This window comes from Carcharodon carcharias, chromosome 10 (genome assembly GCF_017639515.1).
Source record: "Carcharodon carcharias isolate sCarCar2 chromosome 10, sCarCar2.pri, whole genome shotgun sequence".
Taxonomy (NCBI): Eukaryota; Metazoa; Chordata; class Chondrichthyes; order Lamniformes; family Lamnidae; genus Carcharodon; species Carcharodon carcharias.
The window spans coordinates 51,768,643-51,793,202 of record NC_054476.1 but is presented as its reverse complement, the minus strand read 5'-3'; the positions used below and the strand labels follow the sequence as shown (position 1 = coordinate 51,793,202).

At 42.1% G+C, this 24,560-nt stretch overlaps 1 protein-coding gene across 3 annotated transcripts in view; it reads right to left on the bottom strand.

Moving 5' to 3' along the window:
• chka (choline kinase alpha) overlaps positions 1-24,560 on the bottom strand; it is a 79,828-nt gene that overhangs the window by 24,846 nt on the left and 30,422 nt on the right. For 2 of the 3 annotated variants that reach the window (XM_041198012.1, XM_041198014.1), the window contains exon 3: positions 21,922-21,978. The exons of the other annotated variant lie outside the window; for it this stretch is intronic. In XM_041198012.1, coding sequence (XP_041053946.1) covers positions 21,922-21,978 — 57 coding nt within the window. The remainder of the gene's footprint in view (positions 1-21,921; positions 21,979-24,560) is intronic. 3 annotated transcript variants of the gene reach the window in all.

The window sequence follows — 24,560 nt, the reverse complement described above, 5'->3', positions numbered from 1 at the left end:
ATAAAACATGAGTTGAAATTGCAGGGTATAACCTCTTTCAGTAACTTGAACACTTTTACAATCCCAATCTCGAGAACAACCTGTTTTACCACATCACTGGGACATTGCCACTCATTATTTCAAGTTCTCTGAACGATGTACACCCTTTGAGGGGGAACCTAAACTCTTACGAAGGTAAACTGCGATAGGTAATTGGGACCATGTTGATGTTTGTGTCAGACTTGGCAACCCAATACCTGAGCCAGGCATGTCCTCAAACTCCAAAACATTGCTGATAATGAGCAGTTGGTTTAGCTCACTGACAGTGAGTGAGAAATGGACAAATGCTGTGGCATTGGAATATTTCCCGCTTAGGATGGTCCTAACTAGAAATATTGCAAGAGATTTCTCAGTACTCTACACTTGTGGAATGCATGTTTTAGCAAATTAAACTCCAACAATATTCATGTGCAAATTTGGTGATTCCTAAACTTTGGCACTTGCTAACCTGTGCCTAATTTTAGGCTACTAGAGAACTTCCCCAGATTGACAAAGGACTGGATTTAATGGAGGTTCCAGGGTCTTTCCCACCAGCTGCAGAGCCGGTGAAAGCTCCACGTCGCCTCTATTTGGGAAGGCCCACTGAATTAAATGCTACTCAGGCACTTGACATGCCAGCAACGGGGGCTTCCCCCAGAATCAAAGATCCCAGGGGTGGAAATTCTGCCCAGAGAGAGCAGCCTGCCAATCAGACTCCACCAGGGAGGCATGGCTGCTGTTGGTACAACACCCATTCGAAGCCTAGGATCAAGGAAGAACCCAGGCACAGGTAAGCAATGGTGGAAGGGGGTTAGCAGGGTGGGAATTGCGGGGGTCAGCAGCAAGAGTCAAGGGGTCTCCCTCAATGGGCCCCCCAATTAGTGCCTTTAAATAAGGGACCTCCCCTGGGAGCCCAGAACCAAAAACACCAGGCTTTGCTTGTTGTGCTCACTGCATGGCAAGTCCCCCCCACCCCGGCTAGTGAACATCAGTGGTGGCAGGATAAGGGCTCAATTAGCAGCAGGGTGGGAAGGCTGTCCAAGGGCATATCTGCCATGGACTTAGTTAGGGCAGAGGCGGGAAGGTAGTAGGATCCCCACCCGCCATCCTCCCGCCTGTGTAAATGATCCCCACTCACCATGAGGGAGGGCATAAGATTCCGTCGAAGTGTGCACAACTTATCAGCCACACAGAAACTCTATCCACATGAATTTCTCAATAGTTTGATTTGAAGACTCAAACATCAAACACTAACGACAAAAACTCCCCTTACTGTTGACTGGAATCCTTCTTGCTACACACGTAAATATGTCAGAAGAAATGGCTGCCAACGTAGGTCTGTGAAAGTGGGGTCATGTTTGACAATAATTCAGATGATTAAGTAATAATTAATGAAGGAAAACAAAGCCACCGTTATATAACGACATTTTTTCACAGGGGCCCCAACAAATAAAATGATTAAAGGTAAGTGAAATCTCAAGACATAAAAAGAATTAGCAAAATGAATACAAAGTAGGCTTACAGAAATCAGACAGTACTAATAAGTAATGACTACTAAAATTGGCAATTTATCATAAACAGAATCTCACAAAGATCAAGGTACCTCAGCTATTCTCATTTTTTCTTAATGGCCTTAATAGAATATTCAAGTTTCAGCCAGCATGAAACGGTATACAAATGGATGCACTAAAATATTAGGATATTTTTTAAATAGCCTACAAACATGAAATCTTGCTGATTAATATAAAGATGAAATTATAAGACAGCGTAAATGAGTTAATGCTCCATTAAAATGGCAGAGGGTGATACCTACATATCGCTGAAAACATAATTTCAATGCATAAATATCTAGGTAGATATCAGATACAATTCCAAGTAAAAAATATGGGAATTTGTGGTTCATTAACAAAACTATATTTAAAATAACACTGCTGGTAATTTCCTTACAGCTACACCCTCTCCGCTGCTGTAAAACTGGTGCAATTTCAGCAAAAATTCTGTTTAATCTACCATTATATTGCTCATTTACGGATATTATAATTTCTTTGGTAGGTACTTGACTGTTTTCTCCAATATACTACCTTAGTTTAGCAGAGCAGTTAAACATAATAAGATAGTAAAAAGAAAATGCTTTTCATACAAACTAAGAGTCATCTGTATCTGTAATGACACTGTTACATCAATGCAAAAGCATTTCTATTTCCCACCATTCAAGTTCATAAATATTATTAACCAGAACTACATTGAAATAATCGCAACGTGTGCCATTTATTCAATGTAAGCTTTATATACACCATTAAATTTTATGGAACTATGGCATCAGTATGTCTAATGCAGCTCCAGCTATCTGAATTTAAGCCAATCACAAATACAAATGATACATTGACTTTCAAGAAAATATTAAAAAAATTAGGGTTAAAATGCCTACTGCTAAAATGTAACAAAATGCACATGCACAAGGACACAGAATTGCACAGTGAACTTCAAATAATTTTCCAATGGGTCAACGTGACTTTTGGCACTGGTTTGAAACAAAGCGTATCCTACAAACAAGGATATGGCGACATGTGACACATAGCTTTTGGTCATGTTTATTTTCTCAATAAGAAAGTTTGGACCTAAAGCAAGGTATTGATCATAATGCAGGCCTTAGTGCCGATTCCTTCATTTTAGGAAAAGCATCCACGATCGTTGGTTTTGGATGTGCTCCATGCTCTTGATGTGCATACCTCAGTGTAGTAAAGAAAGAAGGACTTCCATTTATATCGTGCTTTTCATGACTACCAGACACCTCAAAGCAGTTTAAGCCAATGGGGTACTTTTAGAAGTGTGGTCATTTTTGTAATGCAGGACACACAGCAGCTAATCTGTGCTCAGCAAACTTCCACAAACAGCAACATGATAACCTGTTTTTTGTGAAGTTGATTGGGGGATAAATATTGGCCAGGACATGGGGAGATAACTCCCCTGCTTTCTTTGAAAAATATGCCATGGGATCTTTTACATCCACCCAAGCAGGCAAGTGGGCCTCAGTTTAATATTTCAGCTGAAAGACGGCACCAACAGTGTAGCACTCCCTCGGTAATGCACTGTAGCGTCAGCCCTGATTTTTGTGCTGAAGCCCTGGAGTAGGACTTGAAAACAGAATCTTACAGGTTTAGAGGCAAGTGTGCTACCAATTGAGCCACAGCTGACAATAGTCAAGGTAATTTAATTTAAACATTTTGAATGGCATCTGTACATTTCCCAAGTATGCAGGGAGTGCTATGGCAACATGAGAGAAGAAAATGAGTGTCCAGCGGTCCTTAAAGGGTTGTTGGCCTTATTGTATGGAACCTGACTGACTAGACATAAAGCCGGTTGTGTGGAGCCAATGGAAGAACAGTCCCTTCAGTAAAGAAACTCTAGATAAGCTAAAGGACAGGAAACAGAAGTTGTCCATTTATATGGCTGAGAGGAACTCTCCCACCTAATTCAATGTACAGCCAGCATGACAAGAGGGGGAGAACCATGTAACTTGAAGTTTCCATGTCCACCAGTTGTGGGGAAAAATAGGAAATCAATTCACTGGTCTGACAAAGTTTCAAGTTGTGGTTTTTTTGAAGTATGCCCGTTCAAAATGAAAGTAATGCTTTGACTTATGCATGGATTGAGCATCCACCATGCTGCCATATCAACATTGCCTATAAGTCATTCACCCTGTCTCTCATGTTGGTTCAGTTATCACATCTGTGAAGTGTGGGTTCCAAGGAAAAAGTCATGCTTTGTCTTATCGAATTGCTGCATGTTTTGCCAGAAAGTGCCTATGGCTTCTCAAACTTCTTTCATGATCAGTAATTATTCTTTCACATCTTTACTAGACTAGCAATTGAGGTGCAACTCTGTCATTTTTAATGCTGAATGCATTTGTTTTGTCCATTTTTAGAAGTCTGATCAAAATTATCACACCAGTGTTTGCCAACCTGTAATGCTTCACCTATCAAATTAGTGGATGGAGGCCAGAGAGGGTGTGGCTTTGATGACTACATGTAGCAGTGAAATCTCTGTACTATGGGGAAGGCAGGCACTTGGTAAAAAGTCAAGCATCCTGTAATACCATGACCTCCTTTCCATGGGCAAACAAAAACATTTCTGTTGCTTGCTCGACGCATGAGTGGACCGAAGTCTGGCTAATGTAGCTACTAATCACTAGAAGGATCCAGTGTAATAGAAGTTCTATCTTTTAATAACTTTCACAGAAACAGCTATCCATGCATGAGATTTCACCTGCCAATCAAGTTCCAGCTGACAGCACAGGCAGGATTTTTAGGTTGGTGTGTGGGCGTGATCAGCGGGCCCAGGAGTGACGCGGAACAGACTGTCGCCCATGATCGGCCCCGATCGGGATTTCACGCCGGCTGGCCAATTAACAGCCAGCTAGCGTGAAACGTGCTGAAAAGCTCAGCACTGCCAGGGTGGGGGCGGGAGGAGGGCAGGCGCTGAAGTAAGCCGGGGGGGGGGGGGGCATGGAACAAAGGCTCCCTGAAGGCGGAAAGCTGCCTCAGGGAGCTGAAGAATTTAAAACCGAGACATAAAGATTTTAAAAACTGGGAAAAATTGTCCACGCATCAGAATCAGCCACCCAAACATATTCATGATGAAAATTGTGTCCATACATTTTTATTTGTTTTCATTTAATAACGGAAACCTCATCCCGCCCTTGGATGAGGTTTCATCAGAAATGTAATATCCGCCTGGCAGATTCACCCGTTCGCTAACTGAAATATCACACTATTTTACATGCGAGTGGGTCGGGTGCTTGCCCGCACGCCTGCCCCATAGCTGTGACCATGTTTCTTGTGATGCCAAGATGACCAGCTGGTGTGCTAGTGTCTGAATGTGTAGCTCCTGGGCCAAATGCAATTAGAGGTGCTAGCATTTTTCTTACTTACCTCTTCCTTTCCTACATCCATGATAGCCTTTTAGCAGGAGGAACGGAATACAAACACTGAATATTGTGGTTGGAGCTGAGGTTGACAGCATGTGGCAGCAACAATGCTGAGGCTGGGGGTTTGTTCAAAGGGAGCCTTGTATTGCAAAAGTTCGGAAGCAAACAGCTGAAATAATTATTATGAAAGTAATAATGCAGAAGGATCGATGTGGCAGGTCCAAGAGGCAAAAAAAAAATCAATTTTGCTTTTAAAATTGGATGATCTCACGCGAACAGTATGGAAATCACCAGTCACCCATTTCAAACAAGTGAGCATGTACATAGGGGTTAGAAAATTCAAACAACCTTTAAAATTCAATAGGCCAGATTTTCCAGTTCCTGTTTCTGAAGGTACTGAAAAATCTGGACGCAGCCGCAAAAGGTTAAAATTAGACTGTGAGGACCGCACACCCCATATGGAATCAGCCCAATTTTCTGCTCATTTAAATAAATGGCTGGGAAACTGGCGTCCCTATAAGTGTGTGATCCTACTCATCTGATTTTTCCTCGATGCTCTGTACCTGGATGCTTCAATGTGCCCAAGTTAGGAGCACAAAAAATCTGCGCCAATTTTTAAAAAATTAAATGAGAATAATAATATATTGATCACATTTCACCTAACCTAAAATTCAGAGTGGTAATTTAAATTTGCGCTTCTGTTTTCCATTGTCGGCAAGATTCAGCTTCACTGAACATCATTAAGCAATACTGCAGGCAGTGGAAGAGCCACAAATAGCATATCAATGTGCCATTCTCATTATTATAATTTCCTACAACAGCGTTATCTCGTGAAAGAGCACTAAAAATACCACGTTACAGCAGGGAATGCATAAAGCAATGCAATGGCACGATGCCACCCTCTGAAAGCCTAACCCAAATTGCTTGCTAACTGACTCTTTTTTTGTATGTACTGGCATTACATTAAACAATTGATAAAGGTTAAAACTGGGAATTTTAGTATTATTGACAGCTGCTGCAGGATTATACACTTAACAAAACATCAATTCTTTTCCAATAATTTAGTTTCCATCGACAGCCAGTGTTCCGCTTTGATCCATTTATCTGCGCCTACTTCTTTTCACATAGTCTACTCACATGCAGTGTTTTTCCACTGTGGTTTATTGAAGCAGACTAAATGAGATTCTGTGCAAACATTATTCACTCCCCAGGGTGGCACAAGCCATTGATGTAAATAGGACCTGAACTGTTCCACATAACACTGCTACCCTGAAGCACTTGAACTGATAAATTCTTGATTTAAATATTCCAGGTTTTACCCTAGCCCTAACACAGATATGACACAAATCTCACAGTAACAGCATATAGTCTGGATGTAATCCAGAGATGTGGCTGAACGCTGAATTCCAACATCTGTTGCCAAGGTCTGAGTATGGCCTTGTTGAAAAATACAACAAAAACACTGTTAGCACGTTGGGCCTGATGTAGAGAAATCTTAGTCATATTTTAACATCTCAGCCAGCTTTGGTGCAGAAGGATTGCAAGTGACCCAGTTTTCTAACTGCCAGTCGAAACTAGCCACAGGGCAGAACTTTCATGATGGCGAGCTGTGGCAGGGGGCAAGGCCTGCTCCCCGATGCGTAACATGACACGCGGTGACGTCGGGCGTGTCCCCCGATGTCACCACACACCATTTAGATTGTCAGTTCGGTGGGCGCGCAGCCAACTCGGCTGCACACCTGCCAAACTGTCAAAGACCTATTAAGGCCATTAAGAAAGTAATTAAAGTCATTTAGAAAGCTGCCCATCCAACCTTAAGGTTGGCGGGCAGGCGAAGAGCCCAGGTGGCCTTCACATTTTTCATGAAACCTCTTTCACTGCTGGGGTGAGGTTTCATGAAGGGTTTATTAATTAAATTTTTAAAAAAATAGCAAAAGTTAATGGAAATGTCCCAGTTTCACATGAGGGGACAGGTCCTTAAAAATTTTTTTTTTCCCAATTTATTATGTTTTTCAGAACTTAAACTAATTTCCTCTGTGCTCTTTCGCGCGTGTAGGCTCGACTCAGGGACCACCCCCTGCCCTCACAGGGAGTGCACAGCACTTCCAGGTGCACGTCATGCTGGACAGGCCTTAATTGGCCCACCCACATAAAATGGCAGCACGCACCTGATCGGGGGTGCCGATCGGGTTCGTGCTTGCTCCTGCCCACCCCCTGCACAGCACCCCCCAACTGGGGGGTGGGGCGGAAGTCAGCCCATAGTAATTCAGACCTCTTTCAAATAATTTCTGGGAACGATGTGCTTTTTAACATAATCCATGACTTAACAGCTTTTGATGATAGTTGTCTAAAGAAAGTTAGTGTAGATCTTTTGCAGATTCTTCCACTCAAACCTACTATTCTCTATAGAGGCTGCTTAGGGCAGGGACTTCATCAATGAGTAAAATATGCATATTTTACATTTGAAAAGTTTTTGTGCTGCTGTGGTAAATTTTCAATGTCAACATATTCTACAGAAACAAAATTAAAATGTAAGCAATTGATGTTTGAACCAACTGTGAGCTTAAAGTTGAGTCTAACAATTATAATCCTTCTGCGTTATCAAAATGTTTCTTATAGAAATCAGACTAAGTGCAAAACAGTACATAAAAAATAGAGTATGATGGACTTTAGACTACAATGCAGTAGAAAATGGAGTGCATCCTGGACTTCTGATCCAGTCAACAAAATGTTGGAACAAATCTCTCTGCAATAAGGAACTGAGACCAGATGTTGCTTAACATCTCATACAAATTGTTCACTGCAGTTGTTACTTACAGACTGATAGTAAGACATCACAAAAGCAGTTGTCTCAAGTGTATGTGTATATATATATATATATATATATATATATATCAATCAATCTGCCCTAAAAACACCCACTTTCCCCATCATCCTGGCAGAATTAGTGAATGTTTATCAATCTAATTTATTCCCTGCTGCAAATAAGCTTCAAGTACACATCCTGCTTCAAACAAAAAGAGATACCTATTCAGACTAAGTTCTATTAACTACAATGTGATCACACAAGAGGTACATTGATAACCAATGGAAGATTAAACTCTCCACAGATCAAGTTAAACACGAATGGGCTGAATTTTCCCCATGAAGGTGGGAAACAGGAATCAGGACAACTTTTGAGTCCCAAAGCCACTTCCAGTGGGAAACTGATAAAAGTCGAGATATTGAACATGGGTGAGCCTTTAAATGTCATGGACACAGGTTCCTGGTCCAATTAGGGGCAGTGGGGCAAGCTCTTGAAGCTGGAGGGCCAGGCAACATGCATGCATGGGTGCATGTGTATATGCATGGATGGATGTGTGCGTGGCGTACTTTGACTGTACTCTCAACCAGGCAGAAAAGGAGGGCCTCTAGGCTTCCCTGGAGTGCTGGCACCCTAGCCTGCCACTGGGTGCTTGTCTTCAGGCAATTAATCTGCTTCCCCCGCAACAGCCCCCCCCATCATTGGGAAACTGGAGGTCAACCGGAAAATCCTAGTTCGCTTCTTCAATTCTTGCTCAACAAGATTCCTTAACAAAATTAATTTCCTGCCCATCTCATGCAGGCAAGGGGCCTTCCTGGGCCTCAAAACCCATGTCAGCCAAAATGGCTGACATCGAGAACAGGGTGTGAAAGCTGCATGCTGATTGGCCTCCGTTCCCGATGTCACCAGGGTCTGAAAATTCAGCCCAACATTTCTACCAAGCTGTTTATGCAATATTACTAAGGCAAAAACCATTAACATAATGATTACATTTTTCTTCGAAGAACTTCCCTAGAGTTGTACACTATTTGAGTTAGTTGAAACATCTGTTTTCTTTTTACTTCTCCCAATGCACACCAAAAACATAGTCCTCTTCACTCAACACCACCACACACATAATGTGGCAGCCTTTCCATGCCTGATCGAATTTCAACTCTGTACAACAGATGTGATTTTTTTTGTTTGTTTAGATAGGGTACACTTTAGGAACTGGTATTCTTTTACAAAATGAACTGCTTAGCTCATCAAGACCATAACTCCCTGTGGTGCTTGATTATGAAATGGACCCTCCCACCTGTTTGACAAATGTCAACGTATTTTGAATTCTGTTTTTTAAAATAAGTTCTTTAATTTAAGATAGTGGCACCGGTACGAAAGATCTTGCTAGCTCTTGTGCATAATGCTTCAATATTATGGAATAGCCATGGGCCTGGATTTTCATACCTGCCACTGTATCGGGCTGGGGGCAGGTTGAAGAAGAAAATGCAGACGGGATGCAGATGCGGAAATACTGCTCCCATCTTCAGTTATACATATTTTCATCTACATCGGAAAACTTGCACATGAGTTTGGAGGTTGGAGGAGCCATTACTTGTAGTAGTAAAAGATTTCAGACCCCATTTTCATTGTTCTCATTGCTGTAGTGAAGGACTTCAGAAACACATCCTTATTAAAATGTTGTGAATGCTGTTGGAGGGCAGAATGATATTGGTGAAACTTTATACAAAGTTATCCAAACTGTTAATAGTTTATTTAAGTCATCTGGACATTTTGTTTCAAAGTGCTGGTGTTACAGTCAGGAGGTGGGGGATGAAGAGGGTGGGAATAGTGCTGAGTCACCTCAGGAGCTGCAAAGATACCTGGCAGCAAAATGGGCACCAGGCATTCCTACCAGGCTGTCATAGAAGCCGTATCTCCCTGAAGGAGGGCTCCAATTATAAAATTGCGTTAAGCACAGCTATCTGGATATGTTAGAATGCCAGTGTAGGAGAAGGCAGAGAATATCTGGATGGATGGTCACAGGCATCTATGGAATCATGCAGGAAGAACTGGCACCTCGAACCAACAGCTGACAGGCCTTGCTGGTAGTAGTAAAGGGTTACGGTAACCCTAAGTCTTTTTGAAGCTGGTTCATTCCAGGGTTCTGTTGCTGACTTGAGGCATTTTACCAGTGGCAGTCCACTGTTGCATAGCCAGTTACAGATGCCCTGTTTGTGTGAGTGACGGAATTCAGCACCGGCCTCACGGATACGGACTCCCAGGTGCAGAAGGCAACAGGCTTCATCGCAATAGCTGACGTCCCCCTAGGTGCAAGGAGTAATCGACTGCACACATGGCCATCAGGGCCCTCACCAACAGGCCTGAGAGATATATAATTCAGAAGGGTTCCATTCTATTAATGTACAGATGGTGTGCAACCACAAAAAGAGACTCCTGCATCTGTGCGCTTGATTTTCAGACAGATGTCACGATGCCTTCATCCTGTGGAAGTTGGCGTCAGAGGCTCGCCTTATTTTGGGCTAGCTAAGGTGATTGGCCTGCATCTGCAGCCTTCAGAGTGTGAGGGTCCATCTCTGGAAAAAAACCCGCCTCCATGCCATGAAAATATGATGGGTGGGCACCTCCACAATGCAAAAGGAATTTCGAGGTTGGGAAAATTCCCAGCTCAATGATAAAAATCCAGCCTGTGGTGTGAAGTATTTTGATCTTAGTAATGCTTAATTTATCAGGTCAAACTTGTAGCCATAGTAACTAGCAAACAAGTGGAAAGGATTTGAATAGTGTTAGTAATCCTCAAATTATCCATCCAGGATTTCATAAATATGCTTACATCTCTGAACATTTAGATTCATTCACAATCATTTTGTTCAGTCCAAGTTTCTTTCAGACTGATTTTTCCCGAAGGGTGGAATTGTTCCAGATTTGCATGAAGTGCAGTAGTGGGCAGGTAAAACGGCAGCTTCTCACACCGTATTGTCCTGAACCCACTGCATTAATTATACATTCCTGGGAAACCTGCTGTTTCGATGGTGGGCAGGCTCCAGTTCGTCTACCACACCAAGGGAACTGGTGTGAACTTCATCACACTGGGCGCCACATTTAAAGTACAGCCACGTGCACACTTCAGTGCTTCCAGCCCAAGACTGCTGCAAATAAGACATGGCCCTGAAAGGCAAGAAGACTGCAGCCCCCCGGTTTAGTGGGACATCCCTTGAGCGCCTTTTGGATGCCTTGGAGGCCTGTGATGTCCTCTACCCCTGCTCTGGCCGCAGGAGGGGCAGCTACATTACCACTGTCTTGGGAGGTGGTGGCAGTGGTGATGAGTGCCAATGTTGCACAGAAGAGGTTGGCCATCCAATGCAGATAGAAGATACATGATTTCATCCGTGCTGCTAGAGTAAGGCAACCATCTTATCACTCTAAACTCTCACACTCAAGGCCATCACACATTCACTGGCATCACACTCACTGCCAGCTCAAGGGACATCACCACTCATTCTTTCACACATACCCTCACATCTCCATCTGGTCTCATCTGCTGTGGAGACTGCCTCCTCCAACACCATCTTGAGGCAACTTGCACACATCAACTTGTGCCCCCACACAAACCCTGGGATACCCCCCTTCCTCAGTACAGCCCTCACCCTGCAGTCTCTTCCCTTGCCTGAGGCCACTTCTCCCCCCTTCCCCAAACATGCCCTTGCCCTGCAGCTGTTGAAAGCCTTTATGGCTGGTCTGGTAGGTAGAGACCTGCCCATGAGCCCCCCTAAAAATGATACAGTGCTGTCTGTGAAGCCTGGTGCTGATGACTGCGAGTTCTGCCTGAAGCAAATTAGGCAAACAAACATATTAGGCAAACAAACATATAAGTCTAGAGCGAAGTGCAGCCCGCCAGGTGCATGTCACTTATGTGCAGTTGTGAAAAGTGTCAGCGTGCAATCATGCCGACATGGGTGGATGATCCAGCATGGGAGTGATAAGTCCAGTGGGCCAGCCTTATAATGATATGCAGATGTATTACAATGAGGTTTTTGACATTCAATGGCGGCAAACGTGGCCCACCATCGAGGGGCTGAGTGGACATCGCAAACTGGTTTCACAACATCCTGAAACCCAATTTTGGTCTTCTCACCATATTGTCCACTCATGCTGCCAAGCACATCTAATGCTAGCAGGCAGGGAAAATTCCAATCTAAGTCTTGGAACTAGAAATGTTTTTGTGACAAGTCATTTCACTAATCTTTGCTCATTTTCTGTCCTCAGGTACTTTGGTCATAATCCTGGAAAAACTGCCAGCCTTGTAAATTGAATAGAAATACAGAGTACTTCTTAAATGATGAGAGGCTGGGAAATTGAATTGAAAAAGTGACAGCCTTGTAAATTAAACAGAAACAGAGTTATTCTAAAGTGTTGAACTTCAAAAGGACTTTGGTGTCCTTGTTCATGAGTCACTGAAAGCTAACATGTAGGTACAGCAACTAAGGTGGCAAATAGTCTGTTGGCCATTATTACATGAGGATGTGATTTTAGGGGTAAAGATGTCTTATTACAAATTATACAGAGCCTTGGTGACTTCCCTCTGATCCAACCACTCCCCAACTCCAAGCCCCACCCTGAGATCCCCAGCTAACCCAACCTGACTGGCCCCCACCATTCAACTCCTTCCCTGTGCCCCCCGCCCCATGAACCAAACTCTTTAGCTGCCCTGAACTCCAGCCTGACCCGACTAACCCCCGACTTGATGGCCTCCCCCAAATCGACTTCTCCCGACCTATCTACACACCTAACTCAGCTCGCCCAGCTGCCACCCTTCCCACCTACCACCCTATCCACTTACTTCCCCCATCCTACCCACTTATACACCTACACATTCACCCATTCATTCTCCTATTCACCCACACAAACAGATTTTCAGTGTGTTAGTGAACACCTACCAGAACATGGCAGCTGGTGCCGTAAAAATGGGGCATGGCTTGCCTTCCCCTGAAAATCTAGTGCTACAAGGAAGCAATTGGATTGAAGGTACACTCTGCATTTCTGAAGAAGCCGAGATCAGAAGACCTGTTCAGAAACGCGGAACTCCAGCGTGACGCAGCAAAGCAAGAGCTGAGTGACAATCCAACGGTGATTGCTGCTCCTCGGAAGATACAGGCCAAAGTAGATGCCCTTCCTAAATAGTTTTATTATTTTCTGTATTTTAGTTTAAAATTATTTAGCCTTGATGGGTCAGTGAGTAAAGTAACTATAACTTGTAGCAGCAAAATGTACAACCTGCAAAGTTCCAGGATCAAACCCTAGTCTAGGTTGACTAAACTGATTTCAGCTAGGGTGGGTTGCTGGGTTTGGGGGAGTGGGGAATTAAATTTTAAAGAAGTCAATCCTCATCACCATTGCTGAAAGTTCATATATGTGGATACTGGATGAGAGCAGGTTTGTACTTTGCTGCATTGTCCTCTGTAGTTGAATAACTCGTGCATGAAAAATACCCATTTGACTTATATCACTGCAGCAGTCAGTGACAGCAGAAATGGGAAGAAAAACTGGAAATTTAGATATTCATACTGTTACTAAAGTATGATAATTTTCATAATATTGTAAAGTAGGTTTGCGGTGTATGTGGTTTTGTCTGTGATTTAATTACATTTGGAATCAGGTAGATTGCAAGCTTGTATTTATCAAAATAAGCTAGGTGTAGAAATGTACTTGAAATGCTAATGAATAAACATGGATGCTGTCTCAGCATGTAAGTTGTGAAGGGAATTTGCATTTTTAGATAAGTGAAGGGATTGTTTGGATTTCAAAGGGATGTTAGTATGTTTACAATTAGCCAGATAAGCAAGGCTAAGCAGTGTGTTTATTTTTTTCAAAGATAACTGACAATATTGGCATATATTATGGGAAAGTACATTTCCAAAGATATATGGAACAATGGAATTTACATATTAAAGAGAGAAACATATATAAAGCAGAATGAAAGGCTATGTTGGGGGCCATGTAAGATCTAACAGGAACAGCCTTGGAGAAGCCTCCAGCCATTTGTGCACAAATCTGTTGTGTCCAGTAACTAAAGTTGGAGAAAGCTATTTGGAATTCCACTATCAAGTGGGTACTGTGTTAACTTGCTGGTTTTTTTTAAATCTAAAATCTATTTTGGACCATTGCCTTAAAAGGGGGTGTGTAATTGGGAGTCAGGTTAATTAGGGATTTTAGGAGTTGTTATAGTATTAAGTAATTATAATCTTGTGCATGTGCTTGAAATATTTTATTTTGTTAATAAATATTTTAATTTAATTTTTTAAATCTCTAAAGGTCTTAGTGGACTCATTACTTCTGAATTCAGTGCACACATCTTATAATAAATACAATTGCAAAACCATTGTGATGACGTGGCCAAGTTTTCCTTGTGGGTTTGGTCTGCGTGGCACACATTGTCTGCCACGTCATAACAATACGAGTTATGATAATGTGCACATATCATATAATGGTTATGTCTGTTATCACAGACTTCGCTCAGTAGTGGTACTTTAGCTGAGTCAGAAGTCCTTGAGTTTAAGCCCACTCCAGGACTCAAGTCCTTATTCTATGCTGACACTGACAAGAGTATGCCCATCATTCAGACCAAATGGTAATATAAGACCCCATCTGCTTCTCAGGAGATGTAAAAGATCCTATGGTACTATTTGGAGAAGTGAGTTGTTTGGACAATATTCATTCAATACAGCAAATGCATAGTTGCCAATTGCTTGCATGAAGGCAGGCTACAAATGTCATCAGGGTATGGTTAGAACCCAGAGATAGGGTAACATAGAATTGCCAGGCAGAGACCAATTATGCTAATCTTAGGTGTTTTGCAAATTTCAGTGTAAATGGACAAGTGGCTATTGCCAGTCAGAAAGGAACAATATATTAAATATTAATGCAAGTATTAGCCATAATTCTGCATGTTAGAATTACTGACTCTATGGCCTTATTTACCTAAGTCCTTTGCATTCTAAACTTGCTGGCAATGAATTTCAGTTTCTTGCCTCATTAACTTATTCACTGGGTCATGCCATGCAATGTGATGGCAGATAGTGGTTTAATTCCTGCACAGTCATGAAGATCAGAACAAATGCCAACAATATGCGGCAACAAGTTGTTACTGATATGCATACAAAATAATGGATGAACCTCAAACAAATGTACTCAAAATTTATAGCACCTAACCCTCAAAGTTTGCACAACTTCATTAAATTTCTTTAAAATGTTAGCCACAAATTTTGGCTTTGTGGCTTCAGTGCTACAGGTGCCATTTTGGTTCCAAATGCCATCTGTGGCATATGTGCACAATTCCAGCAGGGCAAGTTGGGATCTTTCCTTGCTGGAACAGGCAACATCTCCCAGCTTGCTGCCAGCACTGCATAAGGGAGATGACTGACATTATGCTTCCAATGTATGGCACATTGTCCTGAAAAAAATAGGGAAGTGTGTCCTTTAAGAAGTACAGGCTGGCTTGAAGTGATGCAGGCAAGCTTTAAGTGGTGGTAGCCTAGCATGAATCTGGCCCCTAGCTGAGGCGTGCAACCATACAACAGCACATTTAGCACTGGGCTGCATACAGAAATCATGTAAATGAGCAGGCAGGACAAACTTTGCAGGCTGTCTGTATTTGAAGAAATCGGCATGGGTCAATCCCACTTCGCAATCCCCATACCTGTTTTTGGAGGCTAGTGAATTTTGCCCCAACAATTGCAAGGGCCAGTGTTATTTTGTATTAACCTGACTTTACAATCGCAGAAACTTGTATTTATATGATTATTTTTGCTTCATAAAAAAGTGTAATCTGATAAAAGTTGACACCAAACTGAAGGAGGAGACATTATGGTAGGTAACCAATAAACATGGCTAAAAAGAAAGGTTTTAAAGAGGGACTTAAAGGAGACAGAGGTGGGGATATTTAGGGAGGGAATTCCAGAGCTTAGAGCTGAGACTGTTGAATGCACAGCGGCAAATGACGGGCGAAGGAAGTGAGAGAAGGGTAAGAGGTCAGTGTTGGAGCAAGTAAGACTTTTCAGAGGATTGGAGGCCTGGGAAGCTTACAGAGATTCGGAAGGGAGAGATTTGAACAAGAGGATGAGAATTTTAAAACTGAGGCACTCAGCAACTGAAAGTCTATTTGGACCAGTGAGCACAGGGATGATGGGTGAATGGGAGTTAGTGCGAGCTAGGATATATGAGTAGCAGAGTTTTAGATGAATTGAAGTTTATTGAGGGTTGAAAATGGGAGGCTGGCTAGGGGAGCAGTGGGATAGTTGAATTTGGATGAGGATTTCAGAAGCAAATAAGTTGAGACAGAGTCGGGCGATATTAAGGAGGTGGAAATGATGGTCTTGGTGATGAGAGTAGATATGGGTTAGGATTTTTATCTTGTCAGGCAGGCGCAGCAGGCAGGCCCAGGAGCAGTCGCGAAGTCAACCGCTGCCCGCAAATGGGCACTGGCATCAATTTCACACTGTCTGGCCGCTAATTGGCCAGCTTGTATGAAACTCATGCTGCAGCACTGCCGTGTTGGGGGGGGGGGCGGGAGGGCGGTGAGCATGGAAGTTCACACATGCGCACGAGTGCGTGCAATGAAAGCATCATGAAGATTTACAAACACAAAAATAAAAAATTTATCACTGTTAAAAACAGGTTCCCTCGTGTGACTCGGTCACGTGAGCAGGGACATGTTATAAATAATATTTTGAAATTTTTAATCTTTAATTGCCGTTGGAAACCTCATCCCGCCCTGTGGATGAGGTTTCCAAAATATCCAAAGGCCGCTTGGCCTTTTCACCTGCCCAACTGTAAAGGTTGGATGGGCAGCAAAAAATTTCAGTCAATTATTACTCTGATGGCCTTAATAGGCCTGTTAATCGTCAGTGCGGGTACTGCCAACCAAAATATCGCACGATGACATTGGGACATTCACCTGGCATCATCGTGCATCATTTTATGCTTGAGCTGTTTGGGTGCATGCCTGCCCACTAGGCACAAATTTCTGCCCGTAGGGTCAGAACCTCAGGTCAGAGTCAAGTAGGATGCCGAGATCCTGAATACTCTGGTTCAGCCATAGACATCGGCCCGAGAGGGTGCTTTGGAACTGGAGGCTCGCGAATAGATTTAGAGGCAAGGCCAAAGGCAATGGCTTTACTTTTCCAACATAAGACAGAAATCTGCCCTGTTCAGTTTTTAACAGTTTCAGTCATTTGGATGAGCTTGAGCATTATTTTCTGATGGTGCAACTACCAAGAATTAATTGCAAATTGTAACAGCTAATTTTAATCTAACATTTAACCTAACTATTACAGGATAAATTATTGGCTTCAAATGCTTAATCACAATACGCTTCAAAATGCAGAAGTGTCAAAATCAAAATTTCTGGAGGAAATCGGACTCCAGACTGCCACAGGAAAACGTCTTCTGCCAGATATGTTCTTTTTTTCAAAAAAGACTTAAATACATCACAGCAAAAACAAACTTATTCATACTTTATGTTTACATTCCCAAACAGTTCACCTGATAGATATAGCTATACACTGTGTTCTAAAAGGTCACAATTTCATGTCTCACTGCACTCCCATTGTAACCACTTCCTTTCGTATATCGTGCACAAGGCCATAGGGTTTTGTTTTTTGCAGAAAAGAAAAGCAAACTTAATTGTCGCAAAGCACTAATAAAAATCCTGAAATCCAATAAAGTGCTGTAATTTAATTTATTCAATGAACTTGAAACAGTGACCCTGGTCACAAACCTTTATTCAGGGATACTTCTCAGTTATACATTGCTTTGTGGGCTGTCAGCTTTTTAGCATGCCAGATTAGCTGTTTAGAAACTGTTTGTCAGCTTTTCTCTGACTTCTGTAGGTTGGCATAAATGCTGCTCTAACTGGAAATGTGGAATAAACAAATAGCAGTGGTAGTTTCAACCTTATTAACACAACATTTTTAAGATTTTCTTTAAATCAGATACAAAAGCAATTACAGTAGAATATTTTGGTTTACAGGTTTCAAAATTTCTAATATAAGCAACTGGAAGCAAATTCAGCAACAGATGTACAAGGAATAGAGTCATAAAACTGAAAAGACCATGGAGTAAGACAGCTACTTTCTATCACCAACCATCTTGAATGTATATCAGGTAATAAAACCGAACCATCTTAATTGTGCCAACATGATTCTGTGCTGTAACCATTCTAAGATTCTATATTTAACAACATACAGCTAAATGTGTAAGCCTGCAGACTATGTTGCTATTGTCAGGAGAAATAAAAAGAGCTAAGCATAGTTCCTGTATTTAGAATTACTGATGACCTCAGGAGATAGTGTTACTGTGACAAAACCTTAGCCTATTCCGTTGTGTTACCACATCAATATTAACACTGCCTCTTTCCTTTCACAACCCAGTTGAAATACCTACAATTTCTGATATAGCTGTCATAAAATGATGTTTTTATCTCATCCACAATGTGGTCAGCACTTAGCCTTTAGTATTACCAAAATGGATTAACTGGTCTCCATGCCATTGTTGTTTGTGGATCCCTGATGTGCACAAATTGGCTGCCATGTTTGCATACCTGACAATGACTATACTTCAAAAATAATTTTTTGGCTATGAAGTTCTTTGGGACATCCTGAGATTGTGAAATGCATGACTTAAAATTAAAGGGTTTTTTCATTTTCAGAAATATTAATTGCTTCATACTGTAAAAGCAGAGTGTCGGGATAAGTGGGTCTTTTTCTGGGTGGCAAGCTGTAATTAGTGGGGTGCCACAGGGTTCGGTCCTTGGGCCCCAACTATTTACAATCTATATTAATGACTTGGATTCAGGGATAGAAGGTACTATAGCTAAATTTGCAAAATAGTGGGAAAGTAAGTTGCAATGAAGATATAAGAAATTTACAAATGGATATGGACAGGTTAGATGAATGGGCCAAAATTTGGCAGATGGAGTTTAACGTGGATAAATGTGAGGTTATCCACTTTGGTCGGAAGAATAAAAAGGCTAAGTATTATTTAAAAGGAGAAAAACTTCAGAATGCTTCAGTGCAGAGGGATCTGGGTGTCCTCGTGCATGAATCACTGAAAGCTAGTATGCAGGTACAGCAGGTAATAAGGAAGGCAAATGGAATTTTGGCATTTATTGCTAAAGGAATAGAGTATAAAAATAGGAAAGTGTTGTTGCAACTGTACAAGGCATTGGTGAGATGACACCTGGAGTACTGCGCAGTTTTGGTCCTCTTAATTGAGGAAGAATGGAGTTGCGTTGAAGGCGGTTCAGAAGAGGTTCACTAGATTGATTCGAGATGCAGGGCTTGTCTTATGAGGAGAGATTGAGCAGTTTAGGCCTATACTCGCTAGAGTTTAGAAGGATGAGAGGAGATCTAATTGTGGTATATAAGATGCTAAAGGGTATAGCTAAAATAGACGTGGAGCAGATGTTTTCCCTTGTGGGGCATTCTGGAACGAGAGGCCATAGTTTTAGGCTAAGGGGTGGTAGGTTTAAATCAGAGATGAGGAGCAATTACTTTTTTCAAAGGGTCGTGAATCTGTGGAATTCGCTACCTCAGAGTGCAGTGGATGTCGGGATGCTGAGCAAATTTAAGGAGATAGACAGATTTTTAATTAGTAATGGGTTGAAAGGTTATGGGGAGAGGGTGGGAAATTGGAGTTGAGGCCGAAACGAGATCAGCCATGATCAAATTAAATGGCAGGGCAGGCTCGAGGGGCTGAATTGCCTACTCCTGCTCCTAGTCCTTACGTAAGAGATGGCAGATCAATATTGAAGGTTCATGACTGCTAGAAATTTTAGTCAAATGTAGCAGTTATAAATAGTCATTGTGTATAGTCTGTAAAGAAATGCAGCAAAAATATTTGGAGTTTTTTTTCTTTTTGATCCTGGATTATGTGCTCATCAACATGAGGCACATTAATGCTAAGGAATGAAACATTTATTTCAAGTATTCAGTCTCCACATCAAGCATGTTACGCTCCCTCTGCTCTGTCTCAACAGATGCCTCAACTTGGACCTCCAGGCCACCTGCCACTTCATCAGTTTTACTTTCTGACAACAGTCAGAGAAATGGTCAATTTAATGCAAATTAGGTGTAATTTTATGCTGTATACCAATGTCCACTAGGAACTGAGGCTGTATAACTTATTGCACATAAATCCCTTACAATCAGACAGATGAAATGGTCATCCTAATTTCAATACTTTATAAGCATACAAACTATAATTGGATATCATTGGTTGTAACAACAATTTGCACTTATACAGCACCTCTAACGTAATAAAACGTTCCAAGGCACTTCACTGGAGCATTATCAAACAAAATGTGACACCAAGTCACATAAGGGGATATTACGGCAGGTGACCAAAAGCTTGATCAAAAAGGTAGGTGCAAAGGAGTGTCTTAAAAAGATGAAAAGAGAGAGCAGCAGAAAGGTTTAAGGGAGGGAATTCCAGAGCTTGGATCCTTGGCAGCTAAAGGCATGGCCGCCAATGGAGAATCGATTAAAATTGGGAATGCACAAGAGATCAGAATTGGAGGAGCTCAAATATCTGAGTTTCGTGGGGCTGCAAGTGGTTAGAGATAAGGTGGGGAGAGGTCATTTTAAAGGATGAGAGTTTTAAAATTCAAGCATAGCTCAACCAGGGGCCAGTGTAGGTCAGTGAGTAAAGGGGTGAGGTGTGAACAGAACTTGATACAAGTTAAAGGATGAGCGAAAGGAATCTGACCAGGAGTGCATTGAAATAATCAACTCTAGAGGTAATAAAAGGCATGGATGAGGGTTTCAGCAGCAGCTGAGCTGAGGCAGGAGCAGTCAGGCAATGAAACGGAGATGTAAGTAGGTGGTCTTAGTGATGGCATGGATATGTGGTAGGATGCTCTTGGTGTCAAATATAACACCAAGGTTGAGAACAATCTGGTTCAGCCTCAGATAGTTGCCAGAGAGAGAGATGGAGTCAGTGGCTAGGGAATGAAGTCTGTGTTGAAAACCAAAGGCAGTAACTTATGTCTTCCTAATATTTAATTATGAAGACATTTATGCTCATCTAGTATCAGATAAGCAGTCTGACAATTCAGAGCCAGTAGAGCAGTCAAGTGAGGTGACGTTGAGGCAGAGTTGGGTGTCATCAGTATATAGTGGAATCTGTCGTGTTTTTGAATAATGTCGCCGAAGACAGCATGCAGAAGAGAAGTAGGAAGGGCCAAGGATAGATCCTTGGGGGATGCCAGAGGTAACTGTATGAGCAGAAAGTGAAACCTTTGTCAGTGATTCCTGGACAACTGGATAGATAGGAGTGAGACCAGGCAAGTGGAGGATTGAGGAGCGATGTTGGAGGAGAATGGAGTGGAGAACATGTCAAGGGTAGAAGACCAGTCAAGTAGACAGGGAGAAATAGTTTACCGTGGTCATGATCACATAGGATATCGTATGTGACTTTGATAATCATAAGACCATAAGACATAGGAGCAGAAATTAGGCAAATCAGCCCATCGAGTCTGCTCTGCCATTCAATCATGGCTGATAAGTTTCTCAACCCAATTCTCCAGCCTTCTTCCCAATAACAGCCAATATGGGATTGTGGCAGGGGTGGAAACCTGACTGGAGAGATTCAAAGACAGACACAGGAAAGATGGACACAGACTTGGAAGGCAGCAGCATTTTCAAAGACTTTGGAGAGGAAAGGGAGGTTGAAAACGGGGCAGCAGTTTACAAGGAAGGAGGCGTCAAATATTGATTATTTGAGGAGAGGTGGGATGATGGCAGTTTTGAAGGAAAGAGGACAATACCCAAGGTTTGAGAACCATTAACAACATTAGCTAAAATGGAGTCAAGAAAGGAAGTTGGGTGGTCAGCAATTTGGTGGGAATAGGATCGAGTGGGCAGGAGATAGGTCTTATGAACAAGGTGAGCTCAGTGAGGGCATGATGGGAGACAAACTAGAGGATGCATGTTTAGGGCTAAGGCAGGCGGTACCTTACAGGAAGTATGGCCCAGGAAGCTAGCGGAAGGGACGTGGCAGAGACAGCTGAACAAGCATCTGTCCAACTTGATAAAGGTTTGGGGGAAAAGGAACCTCCCTCGAAAACGGGTATAAAGATTTATTAATTTCTGAAGATAATTTCAAATTAAGACAAACTTACCCGAATATCATATGTGTCCTGGTTAGTCTGTTTGGACTCCCCTTTATTACAGGTCATCTATCAACAAGACAGAAAGCAACTCATTTTTAAAAAAAATAAAGTGTAAAGCAAGCCTACGTTCCATTTACATTAGCTGCTCCTCTCCTTCCCCCCCCCCCCCCAACTAATATAGTTACTAAAAACTGATCTGAGATCCAACATCTAAAATTTTAATGCTAGGGCACAAATACAATTCTGTGCCATCAAACATACAGACATCAGTTACTACAAATTTTGTAAAAAGTAGTGCCATCTGGGTTTCAGCTGGGTCCTTTGCAGAAAGTAGTACATTAACCATTTTATTGTCATACTACTTGATTAATGTTATACTCCTCTAAAATCTTAAAGTAGTATTTGCTATGAAAAATTGAATCTTTGGCAAAAATAATACTGTTACAAGCACAGAATGACACATACACAGACACCCATTTGGTAAGTTACGGGTTTTTAAATTTCTGAATTTGAAACAATAAAATAAACTAGACATCCATATAAAATCTGTATTACAGCAAAATAGACAAACAAACTACCTAAAGAGAGATAGGCAAGTGGGCGGTAAAGACTGGGACATAACAGGGCAAGACACAAGGAGATAAACATGCATACAGACAGGGAATCGTACTGCTAATTTATAGTAACATTTTAATGTTTTTATATATGGATTACAATCATTTCAAAAAAAAATCAGACTTTTTTTTAAAGTAACCATGGAGGTTTTTGAAATGATGGGTGGAACAATTTGGCCCAAATTTTCTCCACGATGGAGGGGCTCTCTGTCATGGCGAAAATAACAGAAATCCTAAATTTCACCTTGAACATGCAATTCCTATTTTCGCAGGGGCAGTATTGGTGTTGGGCTCAGGTTTATTCATGCATGTTTTATGGAGGCAGCTGGCCATATAAATCATCAACTCCCTCCACTGAGGTGGGACTTCGGTAGGTTGGGAGTGTGAAACTGTGTGTGTGCAGATTAGAGCAGGTCTGAACTTAGTGTTTAGTTTGGATAGGGAGAGGTAAGGTACCCATTTGGATCTGGTCCTGGGATGCATTTGGGAGAGGCTAGACACTCTTTGGAATTGTTAAAAGTAAACATGATTATGAGTAAAAAGTGCATAAACTCATTGGAACTGTCAAGCTGTCAAAGAATTGTCAAAGCTGTCAAGGAACTATCAAAACTCATTGGGCAGAATCTTCTGGCTGGCGTGCAGGTGGTGGAGCCCACACGCCAGCACTTAAAATGTCGCGCAAGCACCCGAAACTCAGTGCACGGCATCGTGATATTTCAGTCGGCAGGCACACTATGCAGCGGGACGGGCGCCCGCCATTAAAGGCCTCGTTAAGGTCCTTAACTTGCCAATTGTTGACGATTTTGAAGGGCCCATGCAAATGTCGGCTTGGCGCATGGGCCCAATGAGCAGGCGGGTAGGTGATTTATTTATTTATTTTTACAAACCTCATCCAGTGGTAGGTTTTTGTTTATTTTGTTTATTTCATTAACATTTTCCATCATGTGTGACATTTTCACATGAGGGGGACATGTTAATGGATTTTTTTATTGTTCTACTTTTTATATTTGCCAGCCTTTCAGTGATTTTCCTGAGGCAGCACTTTGCCTCAGGGAGATGGGCGCTCTTTCGCGTACATACCTGAAAGAGCACACTCTGACAGTTGGGGAGTCCCGCCGCACAGGAAGTGCATAACGGGCGACCCGCTGGGCAGGCCTTAATTAGCCTGCCCACTTAAAATGGCGGCAGGGCCCATTTCAGCGGCAATTGGCTGCCCGCCTGCTGCCGAGCCATTGAAGCCCGCCCACCCATCAAGGACAAAATTCTGCCCATTGGAATTATCAAGGGATTTAACACTGCTGAGCTTTAAATTTTAAAAGAAGTGTGGAGTTAACAACAAAAACCAGTGCTGGCTATTTCACTGTGTTGACCTTAACTTGAAGGCTATTATCGTGATCAATGGCTGATTTTACAACTAACATTACAGTGATATGCCTGTTAAGTGAATAGTTTGATTGACAGCTCCCAAGTGGCTACAGAATTAAAGCATGTTTTCATAAGCGGTTTGTTGAAGGAAATTCCATGTAATTTTTAAAAAAATCAATGAGTGTGTTAGGCTTATAACAGTGACTTCATCAATAGACACATAACTATTTTACGTCAGCATGGGTCCGGAGGTCTGCCCATGGTGTTGAGTTGACATGGAGGGGGGTAAGGACAAAGGGTGGTGGATGGGGGACATGGATTGGGACTAAGTTGGCATAGGGGCTATAAAAGGGCCATGGGGATGAGTGGGAGACGCAGGGCAGAATCTTCGGCTCAGCCAATAAAGCAATTAGCTGAGCTGCCCATCCAACCTTAAAGTTGGTGGGCAGGCGAAGAGCCCAGGCGGCCCTCGCATTTTTCGTGAAACCTCATCCACAGGCGGGATGAGGTTTCATGAACGTTTTTAAAGTGTTTGAAAAATTAATAAAATTAATGTAAGTGTCCCAGCTCATGTGACAGTTTCACATGAGGGGACATGTCCTTAAATTTTTTTTTACCTTTAATCAATGATTTATATGTGATACCTCGGAGATTTCTGTGCAACAGAGC